General features: G+C 38.7%; 1 protein-coding gene across 2 annotated transcripts in view; it reads left to right on the plus strand.

Moving 5' to 3' along the window:
* furinb (furin (paired basic amino acid cleaving enzyme) b) overlaps nucleotides 1–25,865 on the plus strand; it is an 85,322-nt gene that overhangs the window by 25,945 nt on the left and 33,512 nt on the right. For both annotated transcript variants that reach the window (XM_030135885.1, XM_030135886.1), the window contains exons 3-4: nucleotides 13,625–13,723; nucleotides 24,158–24,253. In XM_030135885.1, the coding sequence (XP_029991745.1) occupies nucleotides 13,625–13,723; nucleotides 24,158–24,253 (195 nt within the window). The remainder of the gene's footprint in view (nucleotides 1–13,624; nucleotides 13,724–24,157; nucleotides 24,254–25,865) is intronic.

Raw genomic sequence — 25,865 nt, forward strand, 5'->3', positions numbered from 1 at the left:
TTTAACATTAACCTTTATTTGCAACATAGTATAGCAAACTATTACATGATCAACAACAAATTAATTTTAGCAAAAAAAGTGTCTTTGTCTTGAATGTCTGGGGTCGCCAGAAATTTGTGATGTTAAAAGGGGGTTACGAATGAAAAAAGGCTGGGAACTACTGCTGTAGACTCTATTGAGGACATTTCATTTTTTTCTCCTTTTCACACCAATTTATTTATTTAGGCTATGTCATGTTGCTGGTTTGTAAAATGATTATGAGTATTTAATCTGTAAGTCTTTGATTCTGTTGATCACATTGTTTTGTTGAGATAAAGTGATTTTGAAATGTGTTGTCCTTGAAGAATGCTTTGTCTGGGACAATATCACACAAATACATGGCTGAATAGCATGTTAATAAAATCCAACTCCCTTTCCTTAAACGATAATTTATGCTTTTATTTGTCTATGCCTATGTTATGACTTAGATCACATGTGAATATCAGGGCAAAACTGTTAATTGCTTTAGGTTACCATCTATTAATAAAGCTTTTATTACCCAGAGGCCATTCTCTATGCATGTTCATGTGCTTATGCAGTAGTCCATGACTTTAAATTGCTTCATTATTCAATCAGTCATGGGCACAGCTTCCCTACAGAGGTTATTTCAGGCAGTCATGAAAATATTCACAGCTCAAACTCCTATTCTCAATACACAGTGAACTCGTTCCTTGAACTTTCACACTACATTGTGATGTCTTTCTTTGCGTTCATGTAAGAAAGGTGCATAATGTTTCATGAATTCAAACAAAGCCTGGTTCAAAGACGCACACGACCCTCTGCTCTTCCACGGCATCTGTGCATTGTCTCAGGGGCACCTCGCAGGAAACAAACAGAGAGCTGCAGGTTTGAGCGCTCTAGTTCTGCAGCTACAGTATATAGCCGCTCTTAAAGATCAGCTGCTTCTTTCATGCCCTGGTCTTACTGTGCTCAAGTCCAAAGAATATTCCAAGTATGATTCTCTCTTGTTATTCTCCTATGTTTAGATCACATTAGGGTTGTAATGATCTCATGGTGTTATGATTAATCAGGATTTTAAACGTCACAGTTAATTAATTGTCAAGGCTGCCAAAAACCATCTCATAAAGTACAGTAGATTAAGAGCAGAACCAAAGACACGCCAATATGCGCAGAGGTAACATTACAGAAGCTGCATTCAACATCCACGATTGAAAATGACAGAGAAGGAACAAGTTTCTCATTCAGAAATTCAGACAGTTCAGAAAACTTCATCTATTTCTGAATTGTCCTGATCATAAATATATTTTCAATGCAGGCTCACTTTCGTTTCCATAGAGTTTGCGTTCGACACCGTCATGTACGCAGCTTCCATTCAGGCTAACATTGTGCAACCCATTCACAACAATCTGGCTGCATAGCTTTCGTACAGTAAGGCCGTTCTTCTCCAGCAGCTCAGACTGTCATACAAGCTTCGGGAGGGTGAACTTGTGAATTGATGCAGTAAACACACTCTGTTTGATCACAAGGCAAACAGCCTAAAATAGTCTGATGCTTCACAACAGTTAGAGACGTAGAGGAATCAATAACGCACGTTAAGTTTCACTTTTACTTTTGTGGGGGTGCAGCAGGGGGTTTATGTTTGGGGGTACGGCATGGACCACACTCCCACACATAAGCCCTGCAAAATAATCGTAGTAATCGTGAAACCGTGATTAATTCTCTGACAAGAATCGTAGCAGCAAAATCTCTAATCGTTATATCCCTAGATCATATGTTATCATGTGCAAATCATGTATTTTTATATTAAATAATCTTTGGTCCTTTGTGTCAACGATATGAATGTTGAGTTTAGATAACTTATGATCACAGTGTTATCACATTTTTCAGCAGAAAGTAAAAAAAAAAAGTCTATAGAGGCAACTATCAAACAGATTAAAAAGGAAATAGCCTGAGTGTTATCAATTACTATATCTATTTCGGGTGTGTATATGCCGCAGATTTGTGGCGGCGCATGAAAGAAGATAAGAGTAGGGCTTCCATTCTGCTTTAATTACACCTGATCATAGAGCTGGATGTCTGATCTCATCACATTTTGATGTCGAAAATAGTCTGTTCTAACGCTTTGTATTGAAACTGAAACTCACTTCTAACTATTTGATCAGATTAGGAGTCTTTTGAAGTCTAACGAAAGTTTTGTATTTCCTCATTAAAGTAATCTAATTGCTGCTTTTTGTATGTTCTTAGGGTAAACAAACATAGCTTTAATTTGAGATTTCACTTGAAGAGGATAGTAAAGTGAGCCGGACCTGGGACACACAAGGAAACAGGGAAGGTTTACATCACCATACACTGTCAGCAAAGGCTTTGAATAATGCCCAGGCTTTGGCTCTTTTTACCCCACACAGGATAATTCAAGCTATCTACAATGAAGTCACAGTTTGACAATCTACATCATTCAAATTATCCACTGCACCATTGGACTCTGTTGAAAAAGAATGCATAATCGTTGTAATTTGTCCACTTACTCCTGAATCAATATGACACATTTTTGCTGTTTGCACCAAAACCACAAAGAGGAATTTATGAGGCATTTGAAGTCATATGGATAATTTCAGCAGGTTCCAGTGCAGAAAAGGAGCCCCTTGTGGCGTTGCTGGCTACACAAGAGAAAAGATTACAGCAAAGACATTCACATGGCACTGTTGACCACACAGAGGCGACTGGCAGAGCGGGCGGCCCAATTTGACATCAAAATTGCTGCTGAATTGTAACACTCACTTAGTCCACTTCCCCACCAACTGCTGTGCACAGAAAGTCCGAAATTTCCAAAGGGCTGAAAGGATTGTAAAAGCCTTCACCTACGGACAGTATTTCACAGAGACATGCTACATCCACAATCAGCGGGAATATATAGAGCACAATTTTACAGATAGATAAATGTGGGTATTCGTAATTAACATGCAGCCTGAATCTGTCAGGTTCTGCGCAGTTTATACCACAGAAATAGGACGACATGAAGGATTTTAATAACAGCATGAGAAGAGGGATAAAATGTAACCACTGATCGTGTCTGCATTAATAGATGGAACCACAGGGAGACTCACAGGAGGGTTCGTGAATGACACTGAGAGTAAAGGAATTAAACTGACGAATGCTGAGTGGAAATGGAAATGGAAGTGGAACCCATTTACTTCAGCTCCCGAAAACTAGGGTGACGGAACCTGACAGAGGCTGTTGTGGCACCAGGGAATTCAGCATAGGTGATGTGGAAAAGAACTGCGGGTTGAGTTACGCTCTGCAAAATGAATAATCCACAAGTCCCGCGCAATCCCAGGGCTCTTAAACAGGCCACCGTCTGAGGAATGTGCCTGAGGGGACAGCTGGAGGCTGCAGTTGGCTTTTTTTTATTGACCCTATCACACAAAGAGAGTGGAAGACAGAGATATAGAGTCTGCTGGTGTGTGTTGGTGAGTGCATGTGTCTCTTCATCCCTCTGTGATGTTTAAGTGAGTGTGGGGTGATTTTTGCCTCAAAGGTTTTGTTTTTTCATGCAGGACGATTGCATCTTCTTGTCTGAAGATACTGGAAGCTTCCATTTTCCAAATCGAGCCCTTGAAGTGAAGGGCACTCACTAGTCAGAGGACATTTTGCTCATTTCCTTTTCAGTAGTCCATCACTGCTGCTGCACACCCCCACCGCCTTTCTCAATGCCCCTGCCTCTCCTCTTGCATCCATTGATAGATTGACTTATCTGAGTCTATGAAAAATCAATAAGACAGGCCTTTTGAGTGTTCTTTACATTGATTTTCCATGGACTGTGGTTACAACACTAACAAGGACTCAGCTTTTCATTTCTTGGTTAAGCATGCTCTTTCATGACCCTTCAGAGAACATGTTCAAACAGTCATGTTAGAGCAGTAAATGAGTGGAGTAAAAGGGCAGAGAAGGCTTTTGTATAAAATTTGTTTTTTTTTCGGGGAGGTTGTATATGAAAGTCAGATGTAGAATAGGCGTGCTTTTCACTTTGGATTAAAATTGCTTTTAAATTTTTATGACAAGGCAATCAAGGCGACATGTTGCCTTTAGGCATAAACTAAAGGCCAGCAGCTCACAAGTTGTTCTTGCACAGTACAACACCTTGGAATACTAAACCCAGTAACACATTAAATTTTTCATCAGGTTTCTGGTTGCGAAAGTTTTTTTTTTTTTTTTCTGATTCTCTTTCGTCCATTTTTGGCTTCCATTCTCATTTCCATAATGCTATGCTTCATTGCGTAAGCTCTTTGTCAAATGCACTCACCATGGTGGCGCATTTGTTGCTTCTTCGGATGCACAGCGCACTGATCCTTTTCATCTATTCTAAATGTCTGTTTACTCTGCCCTCTCCCAGTAGCTTGAAAATTAACTCAGTTTGATCTCAATCCTTCGCTTTCTGCTGAAGTTTTCATATTTCATACTAAGCTCTTCGTCATTGCAAGAGGGAGCAGGCCCCTTGTGGCCCCACACTAAAAAAGATCCTGTTTACCCATGTGTTTGAAATGATGTTAGTCTTCCACCACCTTCTTTCCTTCACCGGTGTCTATCACTTTCTGTTTCATTTTCTTCCTCCCTTTGTCTCCAGCACTGTGTGTCTCTATGTCTTGCTCAATGAATGGTAACAGGAGCATTACATAGAGCCACATCCTGAGGTTTGACAGGCCATTGCCCTATAATATCAGAGCAGGATAACAGTACGATGAGTGATATCACCTATACAAGAACCCAGACTCAGTGCTGCACTGAAGCATTGCAAAAAGCAATTGCCCTAACTTAAATGACCACAGAAGTGCTCAGTTCAGTTGGGTGTTTACTGATTTGGTTTTGGGTTATCTAACCCTAACCACGACAGAGATTGAACACTAAAGAATCAGCCCAGTGTGATACATTTTAAATTAAAAATGCAAGGAGTAATCTGAAATATTTAATGTTTCTCTCTCTATCTGTCACGCGCGTGCACACACACACACACACACACACACCCTACAAATGCAAGGGTTTTTTTTTTTATCTGTCTCAGACTCCCTTTCTCAAGGCCATTGCACAAGATGGGTGTATATGTGAGCATGTGTGAATTGCTTTGAACAGCTGTGAGTCTGTGAGTTCAAGATGCCGCCTGAACTCTGAGCAAGGTTTGGCCAAGTGATGATGAAGCTTACTTTGCATGCAAGCAGTGTGTGTGTATGTGTGTGGTTTTTGATAAGCCTCTCTTCCTTATCTGTTCTCTAAAAAAAATCAAGTCATACAGATAAGCTACATCAGGAATGCTAGTTTTTCTACTTTTTATGTCTGCAGAAACTGCATAAGATTCATATACTCGGGCCATTTAATTTTCTGCTTTAATCTCAGTGTAAAGCCATTGCATCCAGGCATAAAAGATACAGTGTGAAAATCTGGATGTTTTATTCAAGCCTCAAATCACAGAGGGCGATACTATCATTGATTAGAATTACAAGGCAGAAGTCGCTAGCAGTGACAGAGCCATGTAAATTAAGTTTTATGCTAATATCAGTCAAAGGTCAAGGATCAGTAGAAACTCTACCTTCAACTCTCAGTGTTTTAGAGATGCACGGATGTAGTCATCTCCTACTTGGCTTTCCATCTTGTCCACTAATCTTTTTGCGTGTGATATATGTCTTTGTCCTTCCTCTCTTTCATTTCCCCTCCTTTGTCTGATATTCCACTGCATTCTGCTCTCCCAGAATAGGAATAGGTTCAGTTGGACACAGCCACTCACAATTCAGATTCTCTCAAGATCTTTGGGCTTTTGTTCCAGGTGTTTGTATTTGACGAGAAAATAATCTGAGAATAGTCACAAATGGAAGCCGTGAGATCTACAACTGAAGTTAAATTTACAGTTTGTGTTGATGGGTCATTTTCTGCACATAAACACCAAGCAAGTGGATGTCATGTGAAACAATTTTACAGTGCACATTGAACAAAAATATTCATATTTTTTAGCAGGTTGTTAAATTTCTGTGCACAGATCACTTGACACATATTCAGGATACATTTACACAAAGAATACTGAGACCTGTTAAGTTTCACTCTTATATAAATCTGAAATGCATGTTATATTTTCATACTAGTACAAAACTGTAGCACTTAAATATCATGTCTTAATATTTCATCTTCTCCACTAATCTCTACTCATGAAATTTTTATTTCTTTATTTTTTGTCCTTCTTCACATTTCTTTTATATTCCACTGCATTCGTCTCTACCAGAGCAGGTGAATACAGCCACTCATAATTCAGATTCTCTCAAGGTCTTTGTGCGTTTGTCAGAGCTCAGAGAAAATAATTTCAGACGGTTATTTCATGATCTAAAACAATTTTGTGAATGGTCATAAATGTAGAGTTCAGCCCACACACAAATACCAAGCAATTTGCTGTCATGTAACACAAGTCTACAAATGCATACATTATGAAACATTTGTATTTTACACATAGACCTTCAGCCATAAGCTTCACCTCCACTACATTTACGAAAGAATAAACATTTTTGTTTGAAGAAGTGGGTCAAACTGTGCTGTAGTCAAATCAAATGATCCACACACAAATAAAACAGACAACAGTAGGTCAGGTCAGAGAGCCAGAGGTTCATTTTAACTTGCCCATATATAAATCGTTCCATTTATTAGTGGATACCAAATAATAACATGAAGAAGAAGTGGTTATTTTGTTTTTTCAGAAACTTCCATTTCCATTCGTTTCTATCTGTCTTGCTCTGGAATTTGAACAAACTCTGCAGTTCATAATTGTAGTATTGTCCCATCCTCCAGTACCACCTAACTAAAAACGCCTTTTCACAGGGTAACTGAAGTGTTTGTTTGCACTTCAACTCAAGAGCATGTTTACCTGCTGCCACTTTCTCCAGAAATAAGAATGTGTTTTCCAGGGTTTTTTTTTTTTATTGCTGCAAAATAGATTTAACTTCTGCTTCACAGATCTGATACCTTGCAGTCTGGAAAATCATCTGAGGTGCATATTTTTTACATACTGTGGGTGCATTGATTGCTTGACACACATGACTGCGGTTCCATTTACATACCAACTACTAACACTCTTCATGTTCTTAGGTCCACACAGCTCTGCTTACTTCTGAGCTTTCATTTGTTTCATGTTAAATTCAATACATAGATTAGTTTGTCACTGTTTGATTAGAAAACATTCATTTCCCAACTGTAAACTTTATAGACTAGCCTCGAATTGCAGTTATTGCAAATGTATGATTAAAAAATCTGTATGTTCAAGTTGTAATGCTTTTGTTCAACATTTGTTAAAATTGCTTGGTATTTGTTTGTGGACTGGAACAAATAGGCTATGTGTCAACATCCAAAGAAAACCAATTAACACATTTGTCTATCTTATTTTTTAGTTTGTGAACATGTTATACACATTTTTTTTTTACAAATTCTGAGACCATTTTTCGACATGCCCTTCTCAATTGTGATTTCTGAAAATTGGCATAACGGTCCGAATCCATTTTCACACATTTAATGTCTTGTTACTTAACCACTGCTGGAAGGATGGCTTTCATAGGCATGTTAAATCTTTCCTATTCAACCACATAATTAGCCAAAACAGTTTTTTTGTGGTTGAGCTTTCCCCAAGACAACAAGTCCCCTGAGCTGTTGAATGCATTTGAGGCAGGCAACATGCAGAATTAGAGCTAAGATGCAAACAAATAATTACCCTTCATTTGAAAACACTCAATTAGCCTCCATTTCAGAGTAAAATAATGAGCTTCTCCCACTAAGCGGAACCCCAGAGTTTCAGCTGTAATTAGTCCAAAAGATTGCAGCCCAGTGGCTCCATGGACGCCAACAACATGACTCTTTTATTATCCCAGCAGCAAGTGTTGCAACACAACAACACTTTTGCTGTGTATATAACCTGTAAGCAATAAAAAAGGCCCATTTCTGTAGGGGCTTTGCATTGATGTGTGCTTGTGTGAATAAGCTACATAAATAAAGGGAAAGGCAGAAGGTAAAGGAAGGTGAGAAAGGTTTTGTGAGCTGTGTGGCAATCAATGTGCTGCTGACATTTCTATCTCAGATACAAGAGAAGCTGCCTCTGAGTGCCGTCCTACTGTACAGAGGGAAGTACCAAAGCTTTGTGTGCATTGGTGTGCGCCTCACGCATTTATGTGCCTACTCTAGCATCTTCCAATAAGGTTAGTGGAGTTATATATCAGGCTGTGAATTAAGGTGCTCTGTGGTTAGAGTGAATTACTGTTATTGCTGTGTCTCTAACCAGCCATCAATGCCAACGTTTTTCTTGAAAGACGGCTCTGATTGACGCCAGTTCCAATAAGATGGATTTGCATCTGTGCACTTTTTCCCAGACTTGAAGAAATACACTTAAGGTAGCATTCTTTCACAGTCAGAATCTACATAGTGCGGTCCCATGCTGAATACTGATTTATTTGATTATTTGTATTCAGCTCCTGTGCCAAATGCATGCAAACGTAGACACACTGTATCACTGCATTAGAATCAACTCACACATTCATTTTCTACAGCCTCTGTGCGACTACTTCACTGAATATTGGAATTTTTTTTTTTCATGTCCCACAGCAGAGTTTCTTCTCTGTGATAAAGAATGGATTTTACGGCTATCACTTGAGACAACCCTCAAAGCGTGCTTGGCGTAAACTAATTTCAGGGGTATTTCCCAACAAAAACTGTGCATAATTTTATCCTTACTGCTTTGATGAGAGTGGAAATAAAACTTTACCTTGTTTCTAAATCAGTTTGATTGTACAGCAGCATGAACAGTAGTGCTTCGTGAAATGACATTAGGTTAGAGCCCAGTGAGAGCTTGGTATATTTCTTTTTTCGGCATCACTGATCTGAAGTCAATCCCCTCTGGCCAATATTGACTTAACAACTGTGGCCGGTGGTGGCCCGACGCTAAGGCAGTCACCATGGCGGAGATGAGGACAGGACATTGCAGAAAATGGGATGCAGGACACACCATGACATTAATTTCAGTCAGCTAGGAGTCTAACATCCCCTGTGGCCGATAACTTCAGTAGATAGCTCGGGTTCCCTGGTGGAGTGTAGCTGAATACTGTTAGCATGACCTCTGTTGTGTGTGCTGTAGTAAACTGCATCTTTTATCTTTCAAGCCTTAAAAGTGATGGAGACAGGAAAGAATTATTAGAGAAATAAAATAAAAAAGTAAAACATTGATGTGGTGAGAGGGCAGGAGGAATACTAAAGAAATAAATAAAAGTAGACTCCAACTGGTTGATACCTCTTTGATGCCTTACATAGCTCTCGGACTGACAGAAAGCTTTTGATAAGAGATCTTAATGTCAGTTACGCTCACGCTCAAGGTGTAGGCTCCCTCTCTCTGTCTCACACAAGAACTCACCCTTGTAAGTTGAAAGTTTTTTTCTTTTTTTTTAAATAACAAGCTTGATATATGTGACATTCACATCAGATAAACTGAATTTTGACAAATCTCAGTTCATAACTGATGTCATTTCCAAAAAAAAGAAAAAAGAAAAGGTCTGATTTCTTATTCTTGCAGCAACTGTGAGCAGCACAGAAGAATATTTTTCCCTGCTGAATGCTGATTAACATAATATCTCAGATCTAAGGGAGATCGGTCAGTCAGTGATAGCAGACTCATTGATGAACTCCCATAGAGTCCAGCGTACCACGGGGCAGTCCCACTGCGAATTGTAAATTTGTCTTATCTTTTCTCAAGCCTGTGTTTCAGCTGATATTTCTGGGTAAATTAACCCATAATTTAAAATCAAAGTGGTGTTTTGCAGAGGACCAGCCCAGAGGAGGCTTTTTTCATCCAATGCTTAGGCTAATTGAATCAGTGGGATTTAAAATGTACCGTGAAAAAATGAACAGTGACATGTGATATTAGCTCAGGTACATGTGCTGCAAGGAAAGAAGAAAATGTAAAAAAAAAAAAAAAAAAAAAAGTAATAATAATAATAAAAATAGGTATTCCACACTACACTGAATGCTATAAAGCTCCATTTCTTGCGGATAAAGTATTCCTCAAGAGTATGCTATTCTATCTCGGAAGGTACTTATAAATGGTTTAATGATGTAAACATTTCTCATTACCATTTGGTGTAAGGTTAAAAGCGTGAAGTGGTCTTTGACGCTTGGAAATGAAAGCTGTTTCCTGAATGGGGAAAACTTAACATCATGTTCTTAATTTATGAATGCAATCATTCTACTGTCAGTAACCTCCCACGTTGAAAAAAAAAGGTTATGTAAAGATCTTTTCACAGCTACTGCTGACTATTCTTGACTCACATGCAATATAATGCCATAAAAAAAATATTTAATGCAATATCCTTGTTGATGTCGACAGCATTGTTTCATTTTCCCTTTTTATACTCGCTTTACATGCGCACCTCAGGAAATCCATTTCTGAAGGATGCAGTGGGCTTTTTTTTTTATGTCCAAACCTCTGGGCACATCCCAAAACTGATTTTTTTTTCTCCCTTTTTTTCCCACAGTTTCCTTTATACTCTATCAGGAAAAATACATTGGGGGATTTTTCTACATGTTACACTGGTTTGTATGTAGTAAATGTCGAAATATCTTCAAGAACTAATTATTTTCAACAACTAATCAATTAATTGTTTAGCATTAACAGTTTCATTGATCACTTTTTCAAGCCTGTCTGACTAACTTCCAGGCATATGTGTTCACGCATGTTTACAGCTTTAACATGCAAAGGCTTTGCTTCACAGTTATCCAATTTTCTTCCTTGTTTATGTCATGCATGAGACCCAGGAAAGTATTTTTAGATTCTGGACTGTTGGTTGATGGAACAAGCTATCTGAAGACACCATTCATGTAGGGAATATTGAATAATGTCTGTCAGTCTGCCCCAGGGCAGCTGTGGCTACATATGTAGTTTACCACCACCAGAGTGTGAATGTGAGAGCTACTGAATAATGGGTTAATAATGTAAAGCGCTTTGAGTGTCTAGAAAAGCACTATACAAATCCAATCCATTATCATTATTATTATTATTATCATTATTATTATTATTATTATTATTATTATTATTATTATTATTATTATTATTATTATTATGGAAACAATTATTAGTTGCATAGGCTAATACTGATGGTGTTCACTATGCAGGGTAATCTTGTAATGAATGATGTTTGAGTTCTTTCACAAATTTGTCACTTTTGGTCAGCATGTTACTCTTGGACAGTGTTTAAACAGACACATGACAAAGCTGGTAACAATCAGAAAGCTCATGTGACTTGAACAAGTAATGTAAGAAATGTATGAGACAGCAAGTTCTAGCACTGCCCAATGAGGAGTGTAAAGAGCAGTGTGCCTCTAATGCAGACTCAGAGCACAGTGGCAGGGTGACTAATGACCCACAGTGCTCTCAATTATTATCGCTGGCATGCATGCACACATGCACACAACACACGCGCATACACACACACACACACACACACACACACACACACAGTGTGATTCAGAATGTGAGGGGAGGCATGACTCAGCCACTCTCATGGGTTTCTTCACCATCGCTTCCATCTCCATCTCAATTTCCCAAGACCTGCAGATACTTTGGTCTAAATGTGGACATCAGCACTTTAGGAAATAGGTTTGTCCCACAGAAAAGCCACCCCGGTGCGGCACAAATTAGCCTGCTGCCCTGCTGCAATCAATGCGAAAGCGGTTGCTATTAATTTCTTGGGTCACATCCTTCATCACACCTCAATCTTGTATCATTCAAAGGCTATTTCCCTTTGCACAGCTTTGACTTCATTTCAAGATAAGGGAACCTGTAAGGTTAACACTGATTGTGTAATTTAGGTGATATGTCACCAGCGGCACCTATTGAGTACAGCTGTGTTTCCAAGGATGTATGTTCTAATAATTACTCCTTTAGGTTCATTGTTTATTTATTTGTTACAGTTTGTCTCATCAGTCTCGTGTTAGGCTTTAATGATTATCAGGTTTGCTTTACATGAGTACCTAAGGTAATTCTCACTTATTTAGAAATGGTTTTGTATGTTCTCTATTTGCACTTACATCATTCCACTCCAAACTAGCCATGTTCATCTTTGCAGCCATATTGTGTGCGCCTCTTAGACCAAAACAATCAGTCAAAAAAAATCATAATACTGAGTGATTTAAGACTGATCTTTCCTCAGTTTATGTGGAAATGATCAGAGCAACGGATTTAAAATCAAGTCTTAATTACAAATATTTGACAAATGAAGTGAAATTGGCTGGCTCTAAGCTAGCAGCTTTATATCAGCACTGCCAGACTAGGCCTCAGAGCTCCAGCCTCCAGTCTGGTCGGTGTGCAGACAGCCAGCCTGCAGAATCAGCCCGCAGCCCCAGGAGAGCCTTCCATCCTGCTGCGTCTGCTCTTCTCCCGCCTCACATACATCCATCCTGCCTGGTCGGCCTGTCAAACCCTCCCTTCCCTTGCCTCCCTCCATCACCCCCCTCCTTCTTCTTTTCCCCCCCGTCTTCCTCCGCTCCACTGGGCTCGTGAAGGTGAGCCAGTCCCCAGTGGCACTACTGTACAGATTGCAATGCTTCCTCTTCAAATGGAGGCTGCTCTCTTGTGAATACCCATGTAAAGAGTGGCTGCGTGCACCTTCTCCTACGCCTTCTTCACTTTTTTTTTTTTAATCTTGTGCCACATACGTACTTGTGTTATTTGTTCTGTCTTTTGGTCATCTTAGGTCACCCGGCCATTACCGAAGCAGGCTGTTGTATGTGTCACTAAAGAATAAGGCTGACAAAAAAGAAATCTCCCCCTGAGGTTTTAGGTCAGTTTGGTGGCAGCTGTCATCCACTGGCTTGGAGCTCTAAAAGCTCTTTTATGAGCAAGACGTGTGAAGAAAGAATGACAGTGGTACAACGAATGTCCCCCTTTAGCTTTGAAATGACTTTAGCTCTAATGGATGCTTCTAATCAGTTTTGATGGATAGTGTCCATCTGCACTTGTGGGATTGATGTCTTTCTGTTGGTGAGCTTTTGTGTGTGTGCGTGTATGACATTTTCTCTAATATAGAAGCCACAACCCCCCCCCACGTCCAGGCTCAGCTATGTTTTATTGTTTTGCAGGGTGGAAAAGGTTGCTTTATTCATTATCATTTTTCAGAAGCTAAAGCATAAATCTGGGGTTCTGGTTGGTTCATATAAAACGCCAAGTAGGTACGTCATACTGTCATTGAAATATGAACAACTCACATTTTTCTTACAATGACAGCACACTTTTTTAGGCATTCAACCAATAACACTGCTGAGGCTTTTAGAGCCCATCTAAGGCTCAGACCCATGGAGGATGTTGTTCTTGCTAATAAAATTACGATTGTCTGTATTTTCTAAAATGAATAGATGCTTGCATATCTACCAGCCAAAGCGGTAATGGATTTGCTTTAAATAGTGTTGGAATATGCCAGACACTGATTCCCAAATAGGTCTGTTTTCAGCTCTTTCCAGAATTCGCATTTGCCTGTGCGCACATGAATGCCTTGGTGAGCACGGGGTGTTATCTTGCCATCCTACTGCTGCAGGTGAACTCACAGTCTCTTCCTTTGTGTTTGGGCAGGTTTTCGGAGATTATTATCACTTCAGGCATCACGCCGTGGAGAGGAGGGCTTTGTCGTGCCACAGGGCGACGCACATCAGACTGCAGAAAGAACCACAGGTAAGACTGTCAGCTCTCACGCAGCTCATTGCCGCTTTCTTATGTTGGCAACAAAAGGCCAAAGACAGATGGGATTACACAGGGATAGTATATATAACAAGAGAAAAAGATGCCAGCATCAGTGACAGCTTGTCAAACGCTGTATTCTTTGCATCCACACTGGTTCTTCCATCTGTCCCCCTGACCCAATCTGAGGTACCACGTAGCTATTAATATGTTAAATCAACCCACCCCAAACAACACCACAGCTGGGTGCATGGATGGCTGTGTTTGGCCTTGTTTTTCTCCAGCCTTGTAAAATCATCGCTTATCCTGAAATGTTAAGTTGAGAGGAAAATTTGTCTAACATCCAAAAACAAGAACCATTTCATAATATCTCTATTTGGACATCATATGGCGTGCTCTAATTCTGCAAAATCTCAGCTTCTGTGAAAACCAGATGTTGAGTCAGTGTGGCCTGGCCATAACAGTAGAAAGAGTTGTGTTTTTCTTACAGGGAATGAAGAGATAAGTCTCTGCCAGACATACATCTATACTGCGTTTGCATGATTCCAGACAGGAAAGGAAAGCTGGCAGTACACTGCATAATTCTGGTGGAAGTGATAAAACAGCCTGCATTGATTTTTTTTTGTCTTTTTTTCAAGCCAAACAGAATTAAATATTTGTCAAACTGGCTTTTTCAGGTATCTTTTTTTCAAGAAAATTGTGAGATATTAAAAAAAAAAAGGAGTTTAGCAAGGAGATTTATTCAGTCCTGCTGTGAATTATTTATCATTAAAAGCAAAACACTTCTCTGGATGTCTAAAAAGTTAATTTTTTTATGTGCTTAAGTTCATGCACTGGCTGGAGGAACAAATGTGCCGCTTTTTAATACTAACTATTTGATTTTACACTCCAGTCTTGAACTTTAAAACCAGGTTAATTCACACAATCCACCCACCACGAGACTAAATAATAATGTCAAGGAAACAGTAGTTGTACCTTTTCACAAAATGTTTAGTTGTGGATAAATGGTAATTAGATGTGAGATTCACAGATTATTATCTTGGCATCTCAAAAAGGCAGCAGGGATATGCTAATGAGAGGCCTCTATGAAAAAAATGTAACTTTGCACACTATCAGAGCCTGAAATTATTATGGTTGTATTATGTGATCAACAAAGCACACAAGGGGTTTTGTAAGAAGCAAAACAAATACAAATACTTCTCCAGAAATCTCAAGCTTATGTGCAGATGGGAATAGTGGTGACAAGCGTAAAGGTTAATAAGGTATATTTTGGAGTCCAAGAATGTCATAACCTTTTGCATGCTGTGCTCATGAACACCAGTGCTTTTATTCACACCTGAGCCACCAAGGAAAGAAATGTTACCAAGACCTGAGTGGAAAAATACCTTAAATGGTTCCAAGGAACGGAAATAAATAGATATTCCATAAAATATGTGGTGAATACTTTTTATTGTTTCCAGTTATCAATGTAGAAAACTGAACTAGTTCATCCTGTTTGGGGAGGAAATTAATTCTCAAAAATTAGATGGTGGTGTTGTTTTGATTAGTCAAGTCGCAGTTGCAGACAAGTTGTTTTTTTGCAATTGTTGTAAGTGTTGGCAGGACGCACAGCAGAAAACAGTTCAGAGCCTTTGAAAAAATCCCAATCACAAGTAAGCCGCTATTGTGTTCTATTCATGAGTGAGCTGAGATAATTAAGTTGACCCTTTTTAATCTGTCATTAGCAATGTTATGTTTTGTATTTACCTCAAATGAAACTGTCAGGTTCTCTCTGGGTACTCTGGCTTCCTCCCACCATCTAAAGACATGCACTGATAGGTTAATTGGTCAACCTAAAATTGCCCATAGGTGTGATTGTGAGAGTGATGGGTAGTTTGTCTCTATTTGTTTGCCCTGCGATGATTTGGCAACTCGTCCAGGGTGTACCCTGTCTTCACCCATAGGAAGCTGGGATAGGCTTGAGCAGTCCCCGTGACCCTAGTGAGGTTACAGCGGGTTCAGAAGATGAATGAATGAAATTGTCAGGTCAAACTGATTGGTAGGCAAGAGAAGTTCATTGTTCATTGTTCATTGTCAATTCAGAGAACAGGAGATTGTAAATGTGTACACAAGTTCCGCCCTCTCATTCAGCATTTTCACCACCTGACCCAGCAACGTGTTTACAGGTTCACCGGTAATTGCCGCTATTTAAAAGCATCTTAAGAGCTACCTGATGGCTGCTAAAAAGGGGGCAGTTAGAAAGTGACAGCGGACCTGTGCCATCTGTAGCGAGGTGGGCCTGCCAAGCGGAGCCCGAGGACTACTCTCCAGATTTTTCTGAGCCCGAGCCGAGCTGGCTGAAAGGGGGACTTATGTGGTGTGACAAGTACTGAGGCCTCAAGACATCATTAGCGGGATACAGTGACATTTACTGAGGCCAGCGGTGTCAGGGGTCAGCCAGAATGGATGTTAACAAGGCTCTGAGAGCATATGGGTTCAGAGGCATGGAAGCTGGGAGTGTATACAACTCAAAGTGTTGTGTGATATGCTCCGAAATATACAACAAATAAGATACAATATGGGTAAAGGCCCAGACGGGAATCTTTTTATTGCTACTCAAGAGACATTGTTGCAATACTGGATTTTAGAGTGATGTGCTACAGGTAGAGAAACAAACAACACACACTGCAGCCACAGTAATAAGACTAGTAGGAAAGATGATGTCCTATCTAGTCGAATTATAGTAAAAATGTTATTTTCGTTATTTATCCTTCTTTTATCCAAGATAATAGAACTTTTTTGTAAGGGCAGCAACAAATAGTTTCATGTAGAAAACAAGTTCACATACAGTATAAAGCACACTAAATACATAAAAGCAACATAAAAAAGAAGAATAAAAGAAGAAAGAGGCAAACAGACCACACCAGCGATATCCATAACTCGCACCCCTCTATGCAAAATAGCAACATGTTTCTTTTACAACGGTACGCAAAATTTCTCTAGAGGTATTTAAAGACGGGAGTGTTCAAGTGAAGTGTTGCTCTACAATTCATTCCACTCCCGTGGAGCTTAAATAGAGAGAGCATTTTTACCGAGGACTGAATATACCCTGGGATCTTTAAGAAGTCAATCTAAAGCTGTAGTTACAGCTGCAGTAGAACAATAAGGTAAGACAGTGGAGGTATAAGTAGTCAATCCAACAATCCTTTAGTCATAAAAAGCAACATAAGCATTTAGAGACAGCCATCCTACAGACTCAGTTACTGTTAATAATACAAAAAATGTAGTCCAAAATGTACTTAAATTACAGGTTCTGTTGAAAATATTACTGATTTCAAAGGGGTTATATCCAACGGTATCTATTTTGGTAAAAGCTTATTATCTGTGTAGAATAAAACAACACCAAGGCAGACAACCTTGTAGGACAAGAACACCTTTCAGTGCTCAAATTCAATATTTTCCTTCTAACATAATGGTGCAATGTGGGTGTAAATTGATGTTTTAAATAAAATGATTTTCTACCTCATTGCCAAGTTTAAAACATATTTAAAAAAAAAAAACTAATCAAAAAGTAATCAAATGATATAACTTACATTAGTTAGTAAATTGTTTTGTTTTTTTACATTATATTTCAAAATTAGTTCCTAACAGTCTATTAATATGATTTCTAAACTATCACAGAAAGCAGAGCTGATGCTTATCTTATGACTACAGTGCCCTTATTGTCAGGTAGCGAGGATGGTATGATTCACTGATCTGCATTGGTGCACCAACACTTCTTGTTGTTTTTTTTATAACCAAGGCTTTAGGCTGCTATAGAGGCCACAATGTGTCCAGGTGAGATACAGAGTATTATGGAGGAGGAAGACCTACATGTTCCAGAGACAGAGAAAGAAGCCCTGGTCACATTCAATATTTTTCAGAGATTTTTCCTAGTGTGAAAAGGCTTTGCTTGTGAAACTGCCAAGTGTTTTTGAGAAGTCAAAAAGAAACGGCATAAATGAGATCTGAAAAAAAGTAGGTTTTCATTTAATTTATAATTGCTGTCTGCTTAAAGCTTCACTACTTGATAGTTTTTAACATTATTGGACAAAATTTCCATAATTACCTTTCATCTTATTGTAATTCAAATGATGGTCTCGGGGAACATGAGACTTGTACATCTATTCATCTGTGTTTTCAGACAGTAGAAAATCTATGTTCTGACATCCCAATTTCGGCTAATCACAGGTTTTTTCCGCATCGGTGGGGGAGATTCATGGTTGACAACTATAATTACCAAACCCTGATCAGATGGAACCCAAACATGATTCATGGCTTCGCTTTCCCATGACAGCATGAATGACATAAGGTTTTCTATCTTTATATTCCTGTCTTTTGATTTGCCCGGGCGTAAGGTGTGTATTTTCAATATCTGGCTCCTGCAGCTTTAAGAACCAAATTAATAAAATCAAGCCATTTGTGCCATATTGCATCTCACAGCATCATATCCTTTTCTATTGCATCGCATGGTTTCGAATCAAATTGTTTGTACAGCTTTGCAATAGGGGCAAATCCTATCACAGCAGTAGGTCTTTCATAGCGTAGTCAGATGTGTATGGCTTTGGCCTCAGTGAAGGAGATGCACATCCCTACCAGATGAGAGAGATACCACCTTAAGCTTAAACTAAAGCCCTGACAGCAGAACCAATGTAACAAAGGCTCATCTAATATTAAGAAAATCTTAACGGAAACAATTCCCTCTCCAGGGTTCATTTCAGTCCAGAGATTTATGTTAACAGCACACTTGAACCTCTGTCTTTTCAGGGCATGAGGTTTTTTTGGCAAAGAAACAACAGTTTGTCAGTAGAATACCTACCCGCCCACTCCCCTCGTAGCACGTCAAACCTCAGGCAAATCATGTACACTGCCAAAAGCACCGCAGTGTAAATGAGTGGGTTTATGTTTACATATGTTTCTGAATGTGCATTTTTTTTTTTTAATTTGTATTCATATGTGTGAAAGACCATCTGATCCCTGGGAAAAGAAGAGGAAAAAATATTCTGCCTCACCTGGCTAAAAAAGCACATTTAAAAGGCAATGAAAACATAAAGGTCGGATTTGGATTAGTCACCGCTAAGCTTTGAGCTTGTTACAGTGTCTCCAGCCTGTAATCCGTTCGCTGTCTCTCACATTACCACTATTGTCTTTTTTTCCCCAGTACTGTGGTGCTAACATGCCGCTTATCACCATCCCTTTTGAATAATCGCACAGTAGCAAGATGACATTGGCAGCTGCATAAGCTTTTACCATTATGCTTGTGAGGGTTGTTTGTCATCTCCTCTCCACACCCCGCACCTTCTCTATGAGGAAAGGAATCGATTTGTTTTGGGGTGGCTGCTGTTGCCTTTTAAAAAAAAACCGCAGTGTAAGGCAGCGTACTGTGTTTTGGAGAGACTTCACCCACCCACCCCCACTCCACCCTCTTCTCCTTTCTACCTCCTTCTCTCTCTTTCTCTTTTTTCCCCCCTTTGTCTTACAAGCTCTTATGGAGTAAGTCTCTGGCTGTAGGAATAAAGTGTATTTTTTAGTTCCTGACCTGTTACTGTTGTAGGAGAAAGCTCTTGATGCTTCTGGGTTTTTTTATTGGCAACAACCCCCACAAAAAAGACAAGAAGTAACAATAAAAAGTTAATCTCTCAATATTTTTTGACCTATCTTACTGGTCTGTGTACTCAGCTTTAAATCTACATTTTCACTGTAAAAATGTGAAATATAAAGGATTTTAGAGGCGTGTGACAATTAATCAAATAAATTCCTCAGTGAATTTTTTTATCGTATGCAAACTGTTTAAAATTATCTTTATTCGCCTGTGTAAATCCAGACAGATGGAGCTAGCAGAAGTGCCATATTTCCATCATTATTTCCATATAATTTTCCAACATTTGAGGTGTGACAAGCCCTTTTTAATGATCTCATTTTGTGCCTCCTTCTTCAGCTCTGGTTTAATGGCACCTGAATGGAGAATTAGCGATACCAACTGTTTATCTCAAGGTGCTTAACTTGCATAATGGCAACTGTAGGCGGCAGGGTGCACGATTGGCTGTGGGTGATAATGACATAGCCTGTTTTAGCCACAGTATATTGTTTATTTTTGACTACCTGTCATTGTCACTAATTTGTTTGTGTATCTTGGTAATGGGCTTGGTATATTTAGATTATTTTGCATGACATACCTGCCATGTGCAATTTTTGTTTGCAAAGTCTAATAGGCAAACAGGAATGTAACTTCATTGTATTTATAGCCTGTGCATTTTCTGTCTGTGTTTATATCTGCTGGTTACTGCCAATGAAGTTTGTCTTCACAGAGTGTTTGTGTCAAATTAAACTGGTGTTAATTTGCGATATTTTTATTTTGCTGTTATTGTTTATTTGACAGGGACATTGTACAAGCACACAATTGCACCAGAGTTAACTAAGGTAATGTGCACCTGCAGTCCCTGGGCAGGTAAACAGATAACAGTAAATACAGAATAGAAAAACAGGACATTGCATAAAACAGTTGACAAATGATTTAAAAAGGAAATACAGGTACAGATAATAATATATAATAATAACTAGTAGTAGTAGTAGTAGTAATATAATAATAATAATAATAATTATAATAATAATAATAATAATAATAATAATAATAATAATAATAATATAATCTTATTATAAACCTTAGTATAAATGGGCGGTGGTTAGCATTGTCGCCTCACAGCAAGAAGGTCCTGAGTTCGATTCCAACACCAGGAACTTTTCTGTGTGGAGCCTGCATGTTCTCCCCGTGTTTGAGAATCAGTTCTCAACTAACCTACCTGGTTAAATAAAGATTAAATAAATAAATAAAACAGAAAACAACAAATTGTCAATCACATCAACTTTATTCTGAAAAATATTTTCAGGTTTATACCGATTACTCATGAGCTTTTTCAAGATTTGATGATCATGCCAGCCTTAAAGGTGCACAATAGTTTTTTTTGTATCATTGTCAAATTTCATAATTGCCTTTCAGCATATTGTAGTTCAAGTGGCCTGAGAGGAAACAAGAAGTCTACCCTTTTCTCTGGAAACTGTTTTCAGGATGTAGAATATGTACCCCTTGATGGGATGTTTTGGCTCAGTGGTTTAGTGGATTTGGACAGAGTAGACAGCTGGAGAAGGAAGGGTTTTTTATTATTAATTTGGCTCCTGCAGCTTTAAACTATAGTGTTTATGTCCATTAAAATAAAGGAATATCCAAGCTAGGATAGCTCATTTATTTTAAGTAGTCTGGTGGCTTGGTAGCAGCATATCTCACCTTAATTTGGAATGGGTTTTTTTGTCATGCATTCACTGCATGAGAGCAGATATTACTAAATACTATCAGATAGTGTTTTTGTTAACCTTTTTAGTGATGTTTCAAGTGAACCAAAGCAATACTAAACCTTATGTAACATCATGCAAAGATCAGACTGCTGGATCCAGAATTGTAGCTCAGCCAATACACTGAATGCATACTGTATGTGTGCCATCACGTCGCAATGTAGGACACCGAGCCAAGCAAGTGAGGAATCTCTGAAAATATAGAGCAAATTTTGACATTGGCTCTGTTTTGATAAATTGACCACAGATTTGTTGTGTAAACAACTACACAGCTGGGTAAAGGAAAAAGTACAACACTCTAATATTTTCCTGGACCGCCTTTAACTTGGATTATGGCACACATTCACCATGGTATCATTTGGATAAGCTTATGCACTGTCAACATTTATTGGACTCATCATTGTTGAACATAACACATGCCCCTTACAGGCTTGTACTGTAGACACTAGGCAGGATGGGTAACCACTTCATCTGCCTCTCACAGGGTCTCACATGGTTTCACAGGGTCAGTCTGGACTCACATGACCTTTTTCTATTGAAACACAGTCCAATCTTTATGCTCTTTAGCAAACTGATGGTTGTTTAAGAAATTAGATGCTACTGACTGTATCAGTTAGATTTTGTTGCAACTGAAATGTATTACTCTTATAATAATTATCTAGTAATTAGATTAGATCTGAACCATTTGCTTACTTAAATCAAGGTAGGGACTTGTTTTGCAATCAGACAGTGTAAAGTCTCACTGGCAAATCTTGTAAAGTTTCATTTTGGAAATAATTGCTTACAGTTTTAGGTTTCGTTCTTTATCATTACTGTTAAGATAATGTCACAATATTTTACTGCATGGCTATGACAACCAGCTGTGATGAGGGAGACTATAGGCTACCTCCAGTGGAAATGTAACTAATGGTGGCCGAACTGAGCCAAGCCATGCCAAGTCAATATGACTCGAGCTGATATCGGCTGTAGAAAAGCTGCATTTTATACAGAGGAATAAGCTATACAAAGCTTTCTTTACACACAATGGCGATTAGTAGGTTGTTGAGGTTTTTTCTGCTCATTATATAAGTTTTATCCAACCTTTAAGACATCTGCTTTCTTCATGTACTGTTGAATAATACACCAAAGCACAGTATCTCTCTCCTAGTCTGTGTGTTTTAGACACCAGCGCTGCCTCTCGTTAGTCATCAGAGAAGAAAGCCTCCAGGGCCGTAGAACAAATAGTATATTGCTTAAGCAGTTTGCAGATCCAGGCCATGTGAGGACCTCCTTGATGTCTCATGACTCTATCTTTGTGTGGTTGTGCACTGTACGTCTCTTTATGTCCTTGTCCTAGACCTCAGGGTGTTGGTTTTTTTTTTTCCTTTAGTCCTTCACCAGTTGCCTGTTCTTTACTAAGCCATGTGCTCTTGTTATTTCAGCTATTGACATTGCAAGGTCTGGTAGAAGTGATGCATCCCACAGTTGCTGCACATACTATATATTTATGTATTACATTGCTAACGTTAGTGTTTAATGGTTTGCAGTTATCCACTATATAAACCACGCACTCAAAAGCCAATGCATTCTATATTATGTTTCATTATATGGCTATATTAAATCATTTTCTCAGTATTGTTATTATACTCTCATAATATTATGGTGTGAACTAAGATTGGTCATGTGCAGTTATGAATGTAATTGAAATGAGATAATCGTTAGAGTTACTTGTTAGGTCAATGGTTTTATTCTCGGGGCCAAAATTTCAGCCAGAGAGTAGCTACACAAGCCCCACACAAGTGTCTGCACTTTTTATTTATTTATTTATTTTATTCAGACCACGCACTTTTTAAGCGCATGCAATCACAACATCAGAGTAGTAGAGAAACCTCACTACAGGAAATAGCTTTGACAGCAATGTGTAAATTGGGGAATAGGAGAAAAAACAACTAGAAAAAGACGAAAAAACCCAAATACGGCTTAAATAACGAGTTGTTCTTTAGGAATGTGACAGGTATCGTAGAGGATATTCACAAATTTAGATACACTTCAGTTGAGTTGCTGCTACAAAAGTCAAACCAGTCCAGGCTTTTTTCACCTCCAGGAAATCCTCAGAAAAGCTTTCATTTATCACTGTGACAATAATAACACACAACACCATTTGCTAAAACTGCTGTTTGCAATAAGTGTCTCTGCTGTCATTTCACGAATTCCGTCTGCTGCCACATTAGTTCAGTTCAAGTCTCCAAATACAGTTTTGAAAGTGTTGCTCTGGAAAATTAGCATAGATTTTTCATGTTTTTCTTTAATTAGAAAGTGGAGGAAAGCAGGACCATATGTGACCATATATGACCTACCCACCAGAACCAACTTTCTCTATAGATCATAAGCATAATTTGTTAAAGAGTGAAAACAAGCGTCAACTGAGATGTTGGGTGGCCCCAGTAAATGAATGCTCAAACTTTTTTATCATCTAAATTTGATGCTGTCTGCATGTTTTAACAATTATCTAAATGCTATTTGTTTTAATCTTGATATTGTCAATCATACTAAAGGCAATGAATCACTGGAAACGTGTTTATATTTCAATGAGAGCACCAAAGCATAAAAAGGAATGCTTAGTGGAGGAGTCTTTTTAACTGACAGCTGGACAGATATTAAAGGATTTGATGTTTTGGAGCTTTTGGCAAGGATGTTTGCAATTGTTTTTTAGCAGCTTGAGGAGAAAAACTATGAAATGACTCTTACAGTGTAAGATTTAAGCGTTTACTGTCATCCACCTCTGCATATCCAAGCAGCCTCCAGGACTTCAAAGGCCCCCACTCTGGCACAGTGTACAGTGCACACTTTCCTTTGCATCTCCGGAATGAAATAAATTAGATTTGCTTCACATCTCTGCCTCTTCTTCTAGTTATTACTTTTTGAACACAGCTGGGGCCGTGTTTTTCCACGTTAATAGCCTATTGGACATTGCTTTTTTCCCCCTAAAATTAGAACATTACTAATGACACAGTCGAATGCGAGGACAACTGTGTAAATTATGGATTTTCTCTGCCTGCGTGTGTTTGTGTGTCGGTTTTTCAGGTTCTATGGGCGGAGCAGCAAGTGGTGAAAAAAAGGAGGAAGAGGGATGTCTATGAAGACCCGACAGACCCTGATTTCCCCAAGCAGTGGTATCTGGTGCGTAAATGCTCATGTTCACAGCCGAGACCTCATTAGTCAGCCATTATAGCTATGTGGTACAAATTATAATGACGATCGGATTTCTTGTTTATTTTTTATAAGCATTGAACTCTAGCTCCTGAGCTAAAATTGCAAACATAAGTAGGCTGCATTTATATTACTAAATCCAGTTGATTAGTTCATTGTCAGGTAGCAGTGTTGTGCCTTAGCTGCATAAAAAGCTGCGTCAGTGTAACAAATAAATTCAAGTAGCTAAAGGGCTAATAGAATATGTAATTATTTTTAATTTCTATCCTGCATTCAGGTCGGCACTTTACATTTCTAAGCTCCATAAGCTAAGGTCTTACTGTACATTTAAATTTGTCAATAACAGTTTGGTAAGGTGGACATTTTTCCTGTTCTACTATGTAATTATTTTTGATTAAACCTTGAAGGCCTTTCTGTAAAGCTCTGTCTGAGCAGTATAGCACTCAATACTTTCAGCTCTGCAGACACTCGTGAGGATCCCTGATTTAAAGATGTATTCATTATCGCGGTGGCAGAACTTATTAATTCCCTTATGGTCGGTCCAATGGGCATAAATTGAATTGCTGTCTGTAAGACTAACTCCTCTTTTTCACCTCCAACTTCCCTACTTCTCGCACATGTAATGCACTGCATTCCTGGATGGTGGATTGAATGTAAAATTAAATGTCAAGTTGTATCGACTGCTAAACTGTATCACCTGTGAAACATTGCATAGGAAATGATCCTTGTTCTGTGTCTGGTTGTTCACAGCTTTTCTCAGAGATGCTTCAATTTGCCCTAATCTTTCCTTTTTTTTTAAAATCTTTTTTGTATGCACATAACCTCTGTCACTGCAATGGATTAATGACAACACTGACTATCCTAGACATAAATCACCAGTGAATGGGAATTGTGAAACCACCTCTGCCATTCAGCATTAGACCTTTAATCTTCTGAGGACTTAAACCTTTTTTCTACATAACTCTGACTTAAAAACCAACAAATGATGGTTTAGCTTAAGGCATATGCCACCAGAAAAGAAGCCTTGTCTCGATACTTCAGCAAACAGCCAATTTTTTGTACTTAGAGTTCTTTTATGTTGGTTTTTATGTCCCTTTGGTTGTGGACCTAGGCTGTTGAAAGCCATTTAAATATGTATATAGTGAACAGATATATTTTGAGTGGTGTCTGGACAAATTCAGAGGCCTTCATGCAAGAATTTCAGATTACCTAAGCATCTTGGCTTACATGCATTAGTCTACATGTATGTATGGACTGAAAAACTAGGTGAAGGTTTTCTGTCATCCTTCTGTGTTGCTGCATTTATCTGTTTTGTCCGTCACCTCTCTCTCACTTCTAACACTTACATCACCTCATACTGCTCACACTTTCATCCACATCATGCTGTACCACTCAGTTTGCCATATTTGTCTTCCTACTCCCTATTGCTTGCTGATTATTATTTTATCTGCAAGAGAGATAAATGCTCTCACCAGGATTTCTGACCTGCAACAGGTTGTCTGTCTTTGTTCTGACAGCGTAACTACAGTAGGGATTGCTCATACTGGGCAGCTTAGCCTGAGGAGGCAAACTTGTCAGGGTG

Source organism: Sphaeramia orbicularis, chromosome 6 (assembly GCF_902148855.1).
Source record: "Sphaeramia orbicularis chromosome 6, fSphaOr1.1, whole genome shotgun sequence".
Classification (NCBI taxonomy): domain Eukaryota; kingdom Metazoa; phylum Chordata; class Actinopteri; order Kurtiformes; family Apogonidae; genus Sphaeramia; species Sphaeramia orbicularis.